The sequence below is a fragment of the Centruroides sculpturatus genome, unplaced genomic scaffold (genome assembly GCF_000671375.1).
Source record: "Centruroides sculpturatus isolate CEXI.00-Female unplaced genomic scaffold, Cexi_2.0 scaffold1038, whole genome shotgun sequence".
NCBI classification, from domain to species: Eukaryota; Metazoa; Arthropoda; class Arachnida; order Scorpiones; family Buthidae; genus Centruroides; species Centruroides sculpturatus.
This window is the reverse complement of record NW_019385501.1, coordinates 6,193-24,993: the sequence shown is the minus strand read 5'-3', so window position 1 is coordinate 24,993 and position 18,801 is coordinate 6,193. Positions and strand designations below refer to the sequence as shown.

General features: G+C 27.4%; 1 protein-coding gene across 1 annotated transcript in view; it reads right to left on the bottom strand.

Annotated features, from left to right (window-relative positions):
• Positions 1-18,265, bottom strand: part of LOC111639598 (probable phospholipid-transporting ATPase VD) — a gene marked incomplete at its 5' end in the record, with an annotated part of 20,558 nt that extends 2,293 nt beyond the window's left edge. The window contains 13 exons of the mRNA XM_023385488.1: positions 1,140-1,327; positions 1,447-1,551; positions 1,634-1,714; positions 1,861-2,061; positions 5,389-5,591; positions 6,212-6,266; positions 7,808-8,110; positions 9,162-9,398; positions 10,207-10,292; positions 10,458-10,622; positions 11,838-12,180; positions 13,866-14,048; positions 18,222-18,265. Of these exons, the coding sequence (XP_023241256.1) occupies positions 1,140-1,327; positions 1,447-1,551; positions 1,634-1,714; positions 1,861-2,061; positions 5,389-5,591; positions 6,212-6,266; positions 7,808-8,110; positions 9,162-9,398; positions 10,207-10,292; positions 10,458-10,622; positions 11,838-12,180; positions 13,866-14,048; positions 18,222-18,265 (2,194 nt within the window). The remainder of the gene's footprint in view (positions 1-1,139; positions 1,328-1,446; positions 1,552-1,633; positions 1,715-1,860; positions 2,062-5,388; positions 5,592-6,211; positions 6,267-7,807; positions 8,111-9,161; positions 9,399-10,206; positions 10,293-10,457; positions 10,623-11,837; positions 12,181-13,865; positions 14,049-18,221) is intronic.
• Between the last annotated feature and the right edge of the window lie 536 nt (positions 18,266-18,801).

The window sequence follows — 18,801 nt, the reverse complement described above, 5'->3', positions numbered from 1 at the left end:
AATACAATAATAAACTTACACATAAATTATGTGATTAACATTATACAATCTTATTTATTGCAACAACTTAAACTGTTATGGCACCTTGAATTGCACAAGAGTCCCTTGCTTTTACAACTGCATTTATTCGTGGAACACTTCTTTTTGCAATGACAGCGTGTATAGTCTTGTCATCCACTTTTCCAAATAGCTGCAGCTGCTTCTCTCAGCGATATTTCAAGAAGAAATCTCATCTATGGAAAGTAACTTTTCTTTACAAATTACGAACTGATTACGGGTATAAAGCTGTTTCAGGGTACTATTTTTGTTTGCTAATTTATAAAAGTCGGAGTCTTCTATTCTAACAACAACCGCCAACACATTTCGGGCATCTGTACGGCCACTGTCGACATCAGGGACTTGTATTCGTACAGTATCATCAATTTGAGCTGAAGGAAATGGAGAAGAATATGGTGACAGACTATCGCCTCTCTGTCGACATTGGCTTTTGGGTGTCATTTCAACCTCCACCAAAACTTATCTGTGTTTGTCGACATACGCCGGCGATTGTTCGAATGTATAATAATTTAACTAAATATTCGGTCTTTCATCGACGTATTTTGTATGTGTCGACATTCACCGGAGAATATCGACATTCACTAATTTCGGTCTTTCACAGTAACATATACATATGATATTATATTCTAATATTATAGATACAGTATAGTACAAATAAATGTACTATACTGTATTGTATCCACAACAAAGTCAAAATATCCATATACAAGGATAGTTTAAATAATGATCAAAGCTTTAAGATAGCATTTGTGATAAAATTTTTCATTATTTAATTAAAGTTAATTTGATTTTTTCATGTAAAAAAGCACACACCAACACTTTGTTTTGCTTAATACAATCACGGGGATATTTTTGTGATAAATAAAAGTATCACACATTGTAAAATGTCATTGAATGGTAATTAAGTTTAAATTTCAGTTAACAGTTTATTGTGTGTTCTTTTCATTACTAGTGTATTTTTCATTTAATAAATTATCAACATAATGAATTCTCTTCATTTCCTACAGGAAATTCAATATATGGAAGTTTAACTGTATTTATAATCAATACTAATCAATTTCAATCAAAACAGTGGTTCTTACCTAGGTAAACAAGAGGTGACTGTAACAAATAAGATACAAAACCAGAAATTTGCAGTTTTCATTAAATGCTGAATGACCCAATATGGATTTTGAAGACCAGGACAGCTTATACATACTGAATTATATACAACAGCAAAAGCAAAATAAAGTCCCAAGCTAATAATTATGGTAATAAAATGTATCCAAGTCTGTAAAAGAATTAGAAATTATATTATAAGTAAGAATAATCACATAATTAATAACAGTAATATTTTATTGAGTAAAAATATAATTTGTGAGATTTATAAAAATAATGAGATTTATTTACCCAAGATTTAGTTTCTATGCTTAGATGAACCAACTGAACAACAACGCATGCAGTAAACGTTATAGTACCAAATTCCCAAATGCCCAAAGTACTATCATAATATATCTGAATTATATCAAAATTAATTAATATTATTGCAAATTACAGAAAAAAAATTTATCTGAAAGTAAAATGAAATAATACTTACAACATATGGTACAAAGAATATAATAATGCTTTGGTAGATGGCATCCACCATATTAACAATAAAAGAATATTTTGTGTACAGCTGTATTAAAATAAATATTCATATTAGAAAACTTTTAGGTAAATGTAAAGATATATTGAGTAAGAATGAACTGATAAATTATAAATATAAAATGATGTTTATAGAATAAAAATATTAAAGTTTAGTATGACATAATATTTACAAACCTCTGAATTCCTTCCTCTGGAATAAATTCCAGGATTCTGCAGCAGTAAATAATCCCGACAATCTTGATCATATATACCAACAACCACAGGAGATATTGAAGTGAAAAGTACATTCACAAACATTAAATACATTTGGTCAATCATAACACTCCCGGTAAAACCACAAAAGAATTGGAACCAAAATAAAACAAAAATGAGATTCTGTAAATATAAATAATAATTACTTTTTCTTGTAAAGTATAAAATTTCAATATGTTACACCAAATCTGGGAATTACATTATTTTAAACAGAGTTGAAAATAATTAAAAATAAGTTAATAAAAATTTCTACTTAATTTTCCATTTTGCCTATTAAATACTAAAATTTTGTAAACTAAGCAAAAATTTGTTTTTATGAAATTGGTAGTTGGTGTGCTATGTTCATGCATTTTGCAATATTCTTGCCAAATTCATAAAATTGGCAATTGCTTCAAGTGGTATTAGCAACATAGTAAATTTATGAACTTGCGTATTTTGGAGTTTCATTTTCATTTACTGTTGTTTGGAGTTTCTAATTTTGTAGATTTTGCTGTGAGTATTTATTTTTATATTATATATGCTTAAGTCCTAATTTACCATTTAATGTAATATGTAAGTAATAACCATCATTAGAAAGTATAAAATATCATTAAGTAATCTTCAGGTAAGAAAACAAAACTAAAATAAATCTTTGTCTATTATTTTCTAAGCCATAACTTAATGAGCAAAACAAAAGTTGATATCTTATTCAAAAATATAAAATTGCCATTTTGCAAAATAGGCAATTCTAAAGTAGAAATAGAAAATTTGTCAAATTCAACACTTGGGTGTGCTAATTTCATGAATAATATAAATTTTTGCCTGTTTTACAAAATGAGTAACATTCCTGGATTCAGTATAACATATATAACAATACAAATATTTTTATTTATTAAAAATGATCTTTAATATGTGTAGTTTTTGTACAAACTAAGTATTTAATTATAAATTATTATACAATAATTAACTATGTGAATAAATGAAAGTAAGAAAGAATCTGTGGCTTGGTTGAGCCTTGTTTTTCTTTTTGTTTCTCTTTCTTCCACCATTTTTCTTTCATAAACTTCACTTCTGGCCTCTGTTCTTGACCCACTGTAATTGGTTGACCCAATGATCCAATGGGTCGCTAGGGAAAAAGGGGCAACACCGGATTAGTCAAAGGGGACTGGCACAAGAGGATAGAGAAAGGAAAGTGGGCAAAATCATCACTTTTTGGAGAGAAGAGCTGGGAAGGAAAAGACCTAGATGTCAGCAAGTACAGAAAGAAGATCTCTCTGGAATAACGGACTCAAGGTTTATTTTTTTGCCAGTCACCACCTTTTGACCCTTTTCTTTTTCTATCAAAAATCAAATCTTCTAATTCTTATCAATCCCATCTTGATCTAGGGTCCTTTATTTTATAAATTAGTTAAGCTAGACATAAATTAGAATAAGTGCTCTGTTTTCTCGGCACATGGGAATCAATCAGTAATATCGTTACAGGTAGTCCCAAGTATCTTTGTGTTTTCCTAGTTCTTAAGTGTGTACAATTGTTTCTTTGGAAACATTGGTATTAACTGTAAATAATAAACTTTTAATTTTATCAACACCGAGCAATTCTTCGGACTCAGTCATTTGCTTTCAGCTACAAATCTATGTCATGAAGCTATTAAAAAAGTTATTTGTTTCTTGTTTTACTTTATGAAGCAATATCTTTATTTCATTTAAATTTAAATAATCAGAACTTTTGACAAAAATTTTGAAGTCAAAATTTTATCAAATTTTATCAAAAATATTAGAAATATTTAAGTTTGTGGAAATACAGATATCACAAATTAAAAAGTAATTAAAATTAAAAATGATAAATTCTAACAATATCTAAACATGAAAATTCATTTATTTTCTTTATTGGAGCCACTTAAACTAAAATTTTAAGAAATATTTTTAAAAATAATTATTTAAAAATAAAAATGATATATATAAAATGATTTCTACTTAATATGCATTTCATCATACAGAATTTTCTATTTTGCATATTAAATATTATTTAATATTTCAAAGATACATTCAGAAATTTTTTGAACTTCAATTTATTAAATTTTGGAAAAACTTTCTTTATATATGAAGGGGTTTCAATAAGTAACACCCTTTATTGTTTTAAGCAAAAGTTTTAATGCATATGGAAAATACAGAATATAGGAAATGAAATATGTGGATTAGGCTACTTCTCAACATAGGAACCAATCAGGTTCAAGTACTTCAACCAGCAGTGTACCTGCTTGAAGATGCCTACATTATAGAATATGCCAGTTCCTGGCCATACAACTGCCTGTGGACAGCTGATTTAACTTCTTCGTCGGAATGGAACCTCTCTCCAGCCAGGAATTTCTTCAAAGAACCAAATAGGACACCAAGCAATTTTTCTGACAGCATCTAGCAAATATGGCGATTGCTTTGAATCATTTGATGAACAGCTGTGACTGAATGTTTGAAGTAAAGCTGCACTTACCAGATGACCTAACCCAGGGGTGGCCAACAGTTTTTGCCCCCAGGCCGAATTGGAAAGAAAACTTTTTCCACGGGTCGAACCAGAGGCTTCCTTAGGAAGATTTTGAGGTGGTGCGAGATCTCATTGTGGTGTCACCCATAGAGACTGAATTGTAGATAGAGATTACAGATACATTTTTCACATTATCATGCTTTATCAACACTCTACACTGTACTTATGAGATTTGTAATGGAGGGTTAACTCTAAACGCACAGCGAGTTGTTAACCTTTTTTTTTTTTTCAGGCGTCAGAATTTTTCATTGAGCCATTCAGATTTCAGTAGCTAATATTGAAAGATTCATCACGGGCCACATAATTTCATTAGACAGGCCGTATGTTGGCTATGCCTGACCTAACCTGTGCTCATCCATCACACACTGACGATCATTTTTAAACATTTTGCACCATGCAATCGTCACTGTACACTTTCTGTATTTTTGCACGAAGTTATTCACATTTCTTGCCCCCTGCCCACAGAAAATGAATAACACTTCACTGCTCTTGGAGCATGGATGATGATAGTGTGCAAGCATTTTCTCTATTTGTCAGAAATGTCCAACAGACAACACAAGTGTTCCTATCATGCCATAGTATTGCCAGAAATTCAAACTTCATTTACTATATTCACGTTTTTGCATGTACAGTACATTAGAATGTTTGTTTAAAAAAATAAAAGGCATTACTTATTGAAACACCCTCGTAGATACTTTTGTTATGAATAAAATAATAAATAAGATTAATTTCAGCAGAGACATTAAAATGGCATAAAATTAAAATAATTTTTAACAAAAGTCATTTTAATGATTTACAAATATTTGGATTAATACAGTATATATATTATGTATTATATAAATATTGATGTTTCATTTTTATTTCATTACAATAATAAATTTCATTTAAAAAAGTACAAATTATACTTTTAGAAATTTTAAAAGATTACTCACGGCATTTTTATAAAAAAAGTACAAAATTGTCCGTGCCAATCTATCATAACACCAGTGACCGTGCACGAGCAACAATCTTTCTAAATGGCGAAATCTTGCCAAAGCAAAATCACTAGCCATGACTGCTTGCATTCCTTCTTGACCACTTATACCAATTCCAACATCTGCTGTTTGGATCATGCTTACATCATTTGCTCCATCACCTATGTAAAGAATTTCATAGATTAAAAATAAAATTAAACTGCATTTATAAGTTATTTAACTTTTGAGGAAAAAATTATAAGATAAAAAAACACCCTAAAAATGTACAAAAATAATACTTATATTTATTTTGATACACAAACTTATGAAACAAATACAGAACACAAAAGGTTTCTATTAATAATTGCCTTTTCTAAATTATGTAAAAAAGAAAAAAAACTGAAACTAAATGAAGAATTCAGCATTTCAGAATCTGGCAACATTAACAGAAATAGACTATAGATCATTTGAAAAAAAAAAAATAGTACTTGCATGATTGCAAGTGCTATTTTATAAAGCACTTATTAGTCCTGAAATTGGTCAAATCTGCCAAAGTATATGTAAAAATCACAAAAGCATATTTTAGATATATTTTTAAAAATGCATATAAAATGTGCATTATCAGATAACTTTAATTTGATCTGCTTGGACCTAAATCATGTTTTATATTGAAGTTTTAAAATTGTAGCATTCAAGGAAAAAAATGCACATGTAAACAAATCCAGTCTTTAATTATGACAAATTTTCTTTAATAAAATCAATTAATTATACAATGTTAATATAAAAACTGCTTACTACTTACCAATTGCTAATGTTAAAACATGTAATGATTCCTTCACTAACTTGATTATTGAAGCCTATAAATAAAAAACAATATATACTTAATATTTTACATTAGTAAAGTAAATATGAGATTCACAAAATACTAAATCTATAAGTATACAAGGTATTCTGAAATCCTTTTAAAGCCAAATAACTAATAAAGTAACTTTGAGGATTACATAATCATTAAATGTCTAATTATAAAAGAAATCAAGAGAAAAATTCAAATTACAATATTATAGAAAAGAGTTCATTTCAAATTAATAAATAAAAATTGAGATGACGATAAAAAACTATTTAGTTTTCTCTGCAGAAAGCAAATGAAGATGTAATTGATATATTATCAAATGACATCTTCTGTTACATAATTAATGAAAAAAAAGTTTGAGTTAAAATATTCTAAAAGTCTTATTTACATTTCTTTTACCATGACATTAATTATGAAAAAAGGAATGAAATTATTATCCTAAAAAAATTAAACTGAAGAAGACTATTGCATTTTTGTTAAAGATAATTTTGGATGATCATTTATAGTATTTTTATATGTGAATTCAAAACATCGATTTTATTGACAACTAGCATTAGTATACAAATTTGTAATCTAAATTTTCTTTTCATTGTCAATTTCATTTTCCTGAAAATTAGGTCAAGGCCAATAGACAATCATTATTGAATTTAGCACTATTGATTTAGCATATAGACACACATTCCTATTTCTGAATTTACATTTCCCTAGAAATTACAGATTCCACATAATTTTGAGACATTTATACTTGTGTATATATGTGTATATATACACATACATACATGTGTGTAAGTATACTAAGTTTTTGATTCTATTTGAACAAAATGCATTCTTCTATTCAGTACCTTTTTTGAGCCTAAGATTCATGAGTTATAAACTAAGATTTTAAGATTCATATTGTAGACCATTATCTTCTGTAAATAAACCATCATATAAATTTCTATTATTTTTTTAAAATTTGGTTGCTATAATGGGTTATTTGACTTCTTGGATTTAAATATTTCTTAAAATTTTCTTTTCTTTGTTAAAAAATATGAAAAAACCCAAATGTTTTTATGTTAATTTACAACCCATTTATTAAATATTGTCTTTATGATTAGAGTTGTTAAATTCAATGTAATTGACATCACTATTAAACTACTGTAAATTGTAAGTAAACATTTCAAAGACTAATAAACTAATGCAAATAATTAACTTTAACAGACATTAAAGTTAAATAAGAATTGATTTTTACGTTTGAAAAGCTAGTAGCAAATAAGCATATTAAATAACTGAAGTTAGTCACATCAGATCAACAATTGATTAATGATCTAATTACAATTATTTTAAACAGTGATTTCTAGTTTTATTATTATTTAGTAATATATTATTGTAATAATAATTTATTTGCTTTATAACTTAATTTAATTAATTTAATTTAATTAAATATCAATATAACTTACATTATTTTATGTTTACATTATATCAATTTTCATATAACAACTATAATTATTATTTCATAGTCTTGACACAAAATTATAACATAAATTTTAAAAAACATAAAAAATAAACCTTTTGTAGAGGTGTTGCTCTACAACATAGCACAGCATGACATCGTGATGCTAATTCCAAAAAGAGAGGACTCAACCTTTTGTCCAAGACATAACTTAGGGTACGACCATCAATAACCATTCCTTTTTGTCGATACGACTGATGTGTGTTTAAAATACAGTTAGTTGATTTTGATTTCTTGTTAAAAAACTTTGACAATGAATTAAAAACTGATGATTTAATTTTAGAAGGAGATGTATTCCAAGCCGTTAAATCTTTATTCATCTGATCTAAATAAAATTTAATTGTGTCCTCTGTTGTTTCCTACAGTANCTATATATGCTAGTGAAAATGGCATTACACCCAAATCATAACAAGCAACCATAACCCGGCAAACTCATCATATACACCAACTTAGGAATTTGGAGGTATTAGAAATTTTTAAAGCAGAATTCCAAGGTCTTTCAATCAATTTAAAGACCAAAAAAACTCTTGAGGGTGTGGCAGGCTATGTATGACCTGGAATTATAACAGTTGATGCAAACACACATTGTTAGGAATTTAAAATTAAAAAGGAAAATTTGAAAGGAAATTAGAACACATCAGAAATGGAATAGAACAGAATCACACCAGAAAAGGTTTTCTCTAGTAGAACTCCACCTGAAAAAGATCCTAGGTTGGACCAAAAACGTTTGTGATACGTTAAAAAATATCTGCAAAGCTTTATAAGATTAGTGTGATATATTTATCAATGCTTTGTTTATTAGATGGATTTTATTGGATTTGATAATAATTAATATAGTGCATTAAAAATATTTCTGAAGCTTCAATAAATTTTCAAATATGCTTTCCTATTTGATCAAATGCAAAGCAAATGTTTCCTCTTCCAACACTAACAGCCAAACAGTCAATCTTAATATTGTGTTTATGCTCCCTATTACACAAATCCAACATCTAAAACATTACTGATAAAATTTAAGAAAAAAACAGTAACTGTAAAATAAAAACTATTGCTTTCCTCATAAATTCATTTTTTTCAATCATAGAGATAATGCAAACATACAGTGTGGCAACAAAAAGTGGAAAACACTAATGCAACAAAAAGTGGAAAACACTGTGCTTTGCATGATATGGAAGGCCAGAAGGCTACTGCTCTTGGGAACCCAGGATCAAATCCAGGTGATTTTAGATCTTAGCATTTTTAAGTTTCAAATCTTTTATTTTAAAAATATGGTTAAATATTAATAATAATAAAAAAACAAAAATAAGATATTAATATCGAACATAATATAAATTAGAAATATCTAATACTTTTTCTAACAGATAATATAAATTAATTCCAGTAATCTTAAAAATGCAAAATATTTCATGTTTTTAATACCTGCTTATCTCCAGTAAGAACCCATAATACAATTCCTGCAGAACGTAAAGCATTTATGGTTTCAGGTACACCACTCTGTAACCTATCTTCTACTCCAGTTGCTCCCAATAATTCTAAATTTGTTTCAATTTGGCATGCAGATATATGAAGCTTTTCTTCTTGATCCTCCATTGAGAGTTCAGCTTTTCTATGTTCATATAACCATTCTTCATATTCTTCAGGAGAAATAATCTAAAAACAAAAATCCATTTGTAGTTATCTTATAATTATATATTAACTTTAATATAATATTTATGATATTTTAAAATTAGAACTGTTAAAATTAAATCACATAATTAGAAATAATAATCTGAAAATTACAGTCATAACTATTATTTTATATAACTCTAGAATATATACTGTTAATGTTTTGACAGACAACTGGATGGCCAAGTGGTTAAGGTAACAGCCTACTGCTCTGGGATCCCAAGATCATCTGGATGGATCAAAACAGCCCAGAATTTTTTGGGAGCGATCCACCCAGATATGTCAGGCTTTGTCTCTCATCATCTGGCTAAGTCCATAATGGCTTGCTATTAAAAAAAAAAAAAGACTAGAACAGACTGATGTGGGACATAGCCCAAAATGCATTTCTGTTGAAACAATAAAGATGACTCTCCTTTAAAAAAGAATTTTTCCTTGTATGATAGATCTGTGAACATAATATCTAATTATCAAAAAACTACTGAAACACCAGATCAAAGGTTAATATAACAAAAGATAGAAAAAAAAGTCCTATCAGTGTCTATAGGATGGAGAGAGTTAAAAAAATAGATATTTTAGCAGCATATATTCTATAACAACTTAAAGATAATAAGTAGTCAATATTATAATAAGAAACAATACTATGTAATTAAAATCAATTTTTTAGTTTTGTTAAAACTCATAAATAATCAAAACTAATTAAATATGTATTAACTGGAAATTAAATCATATTAATATTCTCAATTAATATATATTTAGTATGTTTAAACAAATACTTTTTTTAAAATTAAAATACCTTTTTAGCCATACATAAAATCCTTAATCCTTTTCTACTGTAATTATTTAAATGCTGTTGTGTTTTCATAATAATTTCTTGCATTTCTAAAATTTAAAAAAATAAATAAAATCTTTTTTTCAACAACAAAAAGATTTTGAGTCAAAAATTAATTAACTGAAGATAATATACAAATTATATTACATTCATTATATGTCATCATTACTTATTATTATTATTTCTACAACAATAACTCTCAAAAATTAAAATACCAGGTGTTTGATTATGAGATATCTGAGTTAGAACAGTAGAATCAGATCCTTTGCAATATAACAATTTTTCTCCAGTAAACGGATGCTGCAAAATGACTGACATTCTTTTACGAACTGAATCAAATGGAAGGATATGAAGTACTTTAAATTCTATCAAACCTTCACCTAGAAATAGAATACTTTTATTAATTTAACAATTTAAAATATATATTCATTACATACAATCATAAACATTTAAAGCTTGTTAATAAAATTTTTTTGATTCATAAAACTTAACTTTTATATAAAAACTAATTTTACTGTTAGAATCTCACCAACAATTTTATACAAAAGATATTGCATAAAATATGCATCATAAAATTAAGAAAAATTAAAAAACAAAGAATTGTGTAATTTGTAATAAAAACAGAGAAATATATAAACAAAAGTGGAACTTAAATTTCACATAGTTATAAATTAGCATTATTTTATATCATTTTTATGAAACAATAAGTGTAGAATCTAATAAATTTGATGCATGCATTAAAAAAAAATCCTCTGAATGTGTTATTGTATTGTACTCACTCATTAGATAACTTTTATTTACAGTGGAACCTCACTTAACAAGCATAATTCGTTCCAGAATGTTACTCATAAAGCAAAACAATTTTCCCATATAAATTAATGTAAAATACGATAATGCGTTCCATGCTGAAAAAAATACTCAAATATTTTATGTATAATGTTTATTCAAAGAAAATTATACAATATACATTGTTAAGGAGCGTGAATCATCTTCATCTTTTCTTCTAGCGTGGAATAAGCCAACCTGGAATGCAAATTCAATTTGCAGAAATAAAAAAAAAATCAAAATACAGTAATTTCTAATATTTAATTATAGTTTTTACCTAGCCCAAGAATTTGGCATATCATTTGGTGTGTTTATTATATAATGGGCTATGGTTGTTGATGTTTATATGTAATATGTTTGAACACAAGCAACACTAAAATGCTAGTAGAATGGGTGCTAAACAGACTGATGTAGCATGAGCACAATCCAAGACTTCCTCTCTCTAAGTCACTTGTTATGCAAAATGTTGTTCATTAAGTGAGTAATATTTTTTACAATATGCAAATTACTTGTTATGACAAGTGCTTGTTAAGAGAGGTTTCACTATACTTCATTACTTTTAAGATTCTTTATTGTTTATATAATTTCAATTATGTTATATTTTTCTTTAGTAGTTTTTACTTTTTCTTTTGTATTAACATATTTCAGATACATAATTAAACATTTTTATCATAAAAATATATAATTCAAGTAAATTTATTATTTTTTCCATTATCATCTAGTTTAGATCTTGATATTTTATTTATTTACTAATAAACTTAGTTAAATACCTGGTAGGAATATTAATGCTGCATCAGGAGTTCTTCTTAAAAGACGGCAATTATAATGAAATGCAGCTTCTACAAGAGCAATTTCATCTGGACTTTCTGCTTCATATATTGGACGGAAATCTGCCGGAGAGGGTGTAGGAGTTGGTGTATATGAACGATAACCAAATGATGGTATAGCTAAATGCTTTGGTCTCCAATTTGGTGTAGAAGCTGCAGAATTACTTGGTGTATCAACAGAGTTTATCAAAAGTGTATATTTGTCCTGTGGTAGATCACCACTTCCCAACACATGGGATTCATTATTAATAGGTGGAATGTTTAAAAAAAGACCACTGGAATTCATCTAAAAAATTTAATATCTTTATTAGAGGAGAAAATTACTTATAACCTTGTATAAAATGAAAAATACTCAATAATTTCTTAAATATACTAATTTTAAATATATAAGTGTATTTGGTTTGTATTAAAGAACTTTTTACTTATTTGGCTTTAAAACAAAACAAAACAAAAAAATGCATATATATAAAAATTAAAGAAACTAACATCATTAAATATAATTAAATTTTATACTGAAAATGTTTTATGTATCATATACACTAAAAATACCTTTTTCAATCTAATTATTTTAACTATATCTTTACAATGTAGTTAATTAGTTAATTATTCCTCTAAAAGTTGCAGTCTCCTGAAAGGAAAGTTCCAAAAAATCTTATTTAACAAATTATAAAGTATCCCCTGATGACAGTAATAGTTAAAAATTTATTCAAATTATTCTTAAAATCAGTTACACCTAAAACATAGTTACAGTAATCATTAGTGTTGAAATTTTTTGTTTATTCCCACTGTTTTTTCTTTACATATTTTAACATTCATCATAGTCCATAATAAAAAGTCCAAATTCAAGAAGAACCTTAACACAAAAACTTTTTTTGCAATTGTCTACAATTGCAAATATAGTTTTATTTATTTATTTATTTTTTTACATTCACAGCCAAGTAACCATGTAAAAAGCCAACAGCTAAACTAATCATGTTATTAATAATAACTAACTGATTTCATGACTATTTCTGTGAATGAAGATAGTGAACATTATTTGAAGGCTATTTTGTTTTCATTTTTGTTCAAAAAAGAAATGTTACTGAAAAAATGTCCACCATTGTTGGAAGCTGGCTATTATTGGAGGTTTGACTGTATAAGCTTACTCTATATGCAACAGCAGTTTACATTACATATTTAATTTATTTTGTTTAATTATGTTTTTTATTTTTATTGTGCCATTATAACGCCCTTAGTTTTGATATCTTACATTCTACAACATAATTGAAAATTTTAATCTAAGATAAAATTTAATATATTACATTAATATTTTGATTGGTTAATTATAAACTGCAAAACCCAAAAATTGGTCACAGTAATCAATTCAAAGCTATTGAAATAAATATGAAAATCGATATCACCTCATCAAGTCTTATTTCTTTTAAATTTTCTAACATATTAATACAATGGTACCTTGTATACTTCAAATAATTGTGGCTTTGAATGCTTCAGAGTTTGAACTGACCATGTAATACATGAAAACAGTACACACCTGGTGAATCTGATAGCCATGTTTAAGATGCCAAAGTTGATGGTGTGTAAACAGTAAATGCAATTTTCATTTTATTATACATTATTTACATATTTTATTTGTTGTTTTCATGCTTTAATTTATCATTAGTGCATTTGATTATGCTATTTTTACCTTAAATTACATGTATTTGTTGTTTTAAGTTTATTGAAATGAGTATTGTTAAGGGTCGGGAATAGATTAATTCACTTTCCATTATTTCTAATGGAAAAAATTGATTCAGATTTCAAATGATTCAGTATTTGAACAGCCTCCTGGAATGAATTAAATTAAAAGTACAAGGCATCACTGTATATATTTTGAAATTTTTTATTATCCTACAATTCATGAAAAAGTTGTAACTTTTGTTCATATTATATAAATTATATATATATAAATAAAAAAGAAAATTGGATAATCACCTGATCTTTATGTGGATATTTAGATACAACAACAGTATTACAAATGGCCATGAGTAAAAAAAAGTCTTGGATACGTTGGCGTTCTGGTAACAGATATACTTTCATATCCTGTTCAAAATTTATTTCCATATCCAATTGACATAATTCATCTTGCAATCTTGGATTAACAATAAATGTATCATCCTAAAATTTATAATTTTAAAATTTTATTTATTAATATAAATATTCAATATTATCATACAAACTTAGCATAGTCAAATTCTAATTTATTTGAGTATGCTATATGCTTTTGAATAATATATATATAACTTTTTTTAATAAAAATTTTATTTCATCATTTAAGAATAATGTAAGAATTTTTAAAATTTATTATACATTGGTATCCAGTTGTCACAATTATCTATAACATATATGTAATTTCTGTCATCAAGATTGCTATAAAATTTAAAAGAGGACCAATGAGAAGCATGTTGTCTGAAATGCATATCTTAATAACTCAATGAAAGCCTGTATACCCATCTTAATTGTGTTCCTGCATGATTTGTTCTCTCAAGCAATTTTATACTTACTCATAACAATTACGAGAACAAAATGCAATCCAGTATAAATCTATTTCACATTATAGATTTTAAACAGTTTAAGCCAAATATAAGTGCACAGTACAAAAATATTTATTTTTATATTGTTGTGTCTGAATATGTGCCTGCAATCAACTTTCCTCTAATAATCAAGAAAATATATTTTGTTTATGATCTAGTCAGTCACTCATCTGTGGCTGTAGAATAGAGTATGAAAATAAAGTGTACAAACTTATGTGTGTGTCATCTAAACTGCCTTTCAATTATTGATATAATATATATATATATATAATTTTCTTAAAATTAATTAATATAAAATAAAAGATTAGGTTTTGTGAAATAATAATAAGAAATTGATATACAGTAGAAATTATCCGAAACAATTCGGGACTGGGGTTGTTCGGATAACTGATCATGTACAAAAAATATATTAACTTATCCCATGTTAAAATTTTTCTCTGTTGCAAGTCACTTTGCATTGAATTTTCATCAATGTTAAGCCTAACAAAACTTTTTTTTAAATAATAATCGTGGCTATTGTATCGTTAAAAATAATTTCTTTAAGTTTTTCATTTGGAGAATTGTTCATCTTGCTTTTCTGCAGAACGAAAGAAGCAGAATGAAAGAGCGATTCAAATCGAGAAGGAAGAAAAAAAATAATTTCTTTATTTTGCACAAACAAAATAAATATATTGAAAAATATAAAAACAAAAAAAATTATATTTCGGAAGTTAATCTAGTATCAAAAAACATTCCAGTTCAGCACGACACAAGTCCTGACAACACAGTCCTCAGAAAAACACCACACAAAACAAGCAAAACTCTTTCTTTTTCTTGGGTTTATCTAGAGATGCCAGCTGCTTGGGCTATATTCTCCAATGAACTGGAGCAAAACACACCACTCACAATGGAGGAAAAAAGCTTCATTCAAATACTGGTGTGTCCTTAAGTACCCTCTCAACATGTGTCGTGCTGAATTGGAATGTTTTTGATACTAGATTAACTTCCAAAATATAATTTTTTTTTGTTTCTATATTTTTCAATATATTTATTTTGTTTGTGCAAAATAAAGAAATTATTTTTAATGATACAATATGGTCACACCAGTGCTGCCAGCTAAAACATGCACACCAACAAAAATAATATTGGAGTAACCCCAACATAGCCAAATATTGCAGAACCACAGCACTAGCAGAAATTTGAATTTGTCGACTGGATCGCTTTCGATTAACTGATGTTTTGGTTGATCAGTATTTGGATAACCAATGCACTACTGTAATTCATATGATAAGAATGCAGTCCCTATATCAAGAGATTGGGACTTATACTAATTCAAAAATAGCCTACAGACATAAGTTGGATATATTCGGAGGAATGAGAAAGATCGAGAGGACATTGAAAGAGCACCAGAAATGTATAAAATTCTGCTCAAAGATGACAGATTCAATAGAGATCTTGTATATATCGAATCTACAAGAAGGTCACTCAAACAACAAGGCCTCCATGAGCATAAAACTGATATTGAAAAGAAGAAAAACACTACTATCTTAGCTATATATGCTAGTGAAAATGGCATTACACCCAAATCATAACAAGCAACCATAACCCGGCAAACTCATCATATACACCAACTTAGGAATTTGGAGGTATTAGAAATTTTTAAAGCAGAATTCCAAGGTCTTTCAATCAATTTAAAGACCAAAAAAACTCTTGAGGGTGTGGCAGGCTATGTATGACCTGGAATTATAACAGTTGATGCAAACACACATTGTTAGGAATTTAAAATTAAAAAGGAAAATTTGAAAGGAAATTAGAACACATCAGAAATGGAATAGAACAGAATCACACCAGAAAAGGTTTTCTCTAGTAGAACTCCACCTGAAAAAGATCCTAGGTTGGACCAAAAACGTTTGTGATACGTTAAAAAATATCTGCAAAGCTTTATAAGATTAGTGTGATATATTTATCAATGCTTTGTTTATTAGATGGATTTTATTGGATTTGATAATAATTAATATAGTGCATTAAAAATATTTCTGAAGCTTCAATAAATTTTCAAATATGCTTTCCTATTTGATCAAATGCAAAGCAAATGTTTCCTCTTCCAACACTAACAGCCAAACAGTCAATCTTAATATTGTGTTTATGCTCCCTATTACACAAATCCAACATCTAAAACATTACTGATAAAATTTAAGAAAAAAACAGTAACTGTAAAATAAAAACTATTGCTTTCCTCATAAATTCATTTTTTTCAATCATAGAGATAATGCAAACATACAGTGTGGCAACAAAAAGTGGAAAACACTAATGCAACAAAAAGTGGAAAACACTGTGCTTTGCATGATATGGAAGGCCAGAAGGCTACTGCTCTTGGGAACCCAGGATCAAATCCAGGTAGTCAAAAACCCCCAGGAATTTTTTGGGATTGATCTGTCCTGGATATGTTGAAGCACTGCCCTCATCACCCACTGTCTCTATATTGTAAGCCTGGCCAAACTTACAATGAGTATGAAAAAAAGAAGACTCTCTTAGTGACCACATGGTGAAGAGTGTTAAATAAAAAACATTGCATGAAATAAACACACATGAACAGTTACATTTTTATACACACAGTTCCTACAATTAATCATTACATTTGTTTGATGATAATATAATTAACAATTTTGTTGCTGCCATTGAAAAAAAAGTTGCACCAAATTTGCCAATTTATTTTTTCATAAAGTATATCACTATTACACATAAATTAAGGATAAAATAACTTTTTCATTTCCAGTAATCTTTATGGAACTATATGTGATAATGCAAAATTGAGTCACCCAAGGAAACTCATTATAAATAAATATGTCCTGGGAAAGTAAGAAACCAAGTAATAAACCATCATCTCTAAAATTTTTCTTACACATCATCCAAGTAGTAATAAATGACATCCAAAAAAATTCTGGCAATTTACCAAAAATTTCCAGCATCTGAATGACAAGATTGCTTCTTCAACATATTGGGATGATGTAACAATGTAAAAATCATATCAGTCAACAGCAAAAGTGCTAAAATTTTGGCTTTTCCTAACACACACAAAAAAATAATATTCTATCATTTGAATTAAGTTTGTTTCTGTATTGAAATTAAATAACTTCCTCTTTGTTCTGATCAACAGCAGTCTTGTTGATGCTTCTGCCATTGAAATAGCACATTGTATTTTAGCAAGTGATTACTAAACAACCTGTTATTAGCCATTAGAAATGCTAGTCTAAAATATGCACTGTGAAAGATCCAGGTATTGCCCAGATCTATCTCACCACTCAAGTAAAAATGGCATGAATTTGAGTTTTGTGGCAAAAGTTGGTCTCATCATCTCACTGTTTTTGTTGCTGTGCTGCATATATGCATCATCCCACAAAGCAAAAATTTGAAATTTGTGTTATTGGCTGTTAATAGTAGTTTGTGGCTAAGAAATTTGATACATTGTAAAAAATATATATTTTTTAATTTAAACTGTTCTGGATAGCTATTAAATTATCGTATATGACGAGAAGCCAATTTTACTCGCTAGGAGTCCGATGGTCATAAACGATATTGGTTTATCGTGATTGGCTAATAAANCAATTTTAAAATTTTCAAAACAAATTTTATTTATATAAATTTTCATTTAAATATTGCAAAATTAAAAGAGAAATGATATAAGCATTAGCTACAGTACATTACCTAAATACGTTCAATAACTGCCCACCAATAAAAATATTAAATTATTTTACTATAGTATAAATGCATTATTTACCTTTAAATTGTTTTGCTTCTTCTCAATATTATCATCAGTTTGAACTAAGAAAAAAATATTTTATTTTAATATAATACAGAGTATATTTTAACAATAAATATTGTTAAATTTAAAATTATTAAACAAAAAATTAAATCTAATATAGTCAAATCTTATAAAAAATAAGCTTCAAAGCAAAAAAAAATTTACATAAAAGCAATTAGGTAAAAGAATAAATGCAAAAACTGTATTTTTAGCATTTAATCATAATAGATTTAAATATAAAAATGAAAAGCTACAATTTATAAAATAGTTCCAGCTTTAGAATTTAATAAGATTTAAATATTTTCAAAAATTAAATAGAGAATTAATCTATCATTTTATCCTAAATTTTTCTCCAATTCTCCAGTGTTTTCAAACATTGTGAAATGAAATTTGATAGATATGTTGCAAATTTTAAAAATAGTTTTAGCTTACAAGCATATATTTTTATAAAAAAGTTTTTGAGAGCAATTTCTATCATATCAATTTAAATTCTAGTTTTTCATTCCAAGACAAAAATTTGTTTCCATTCCTAAACTAAATTTTGACATTTATCCAA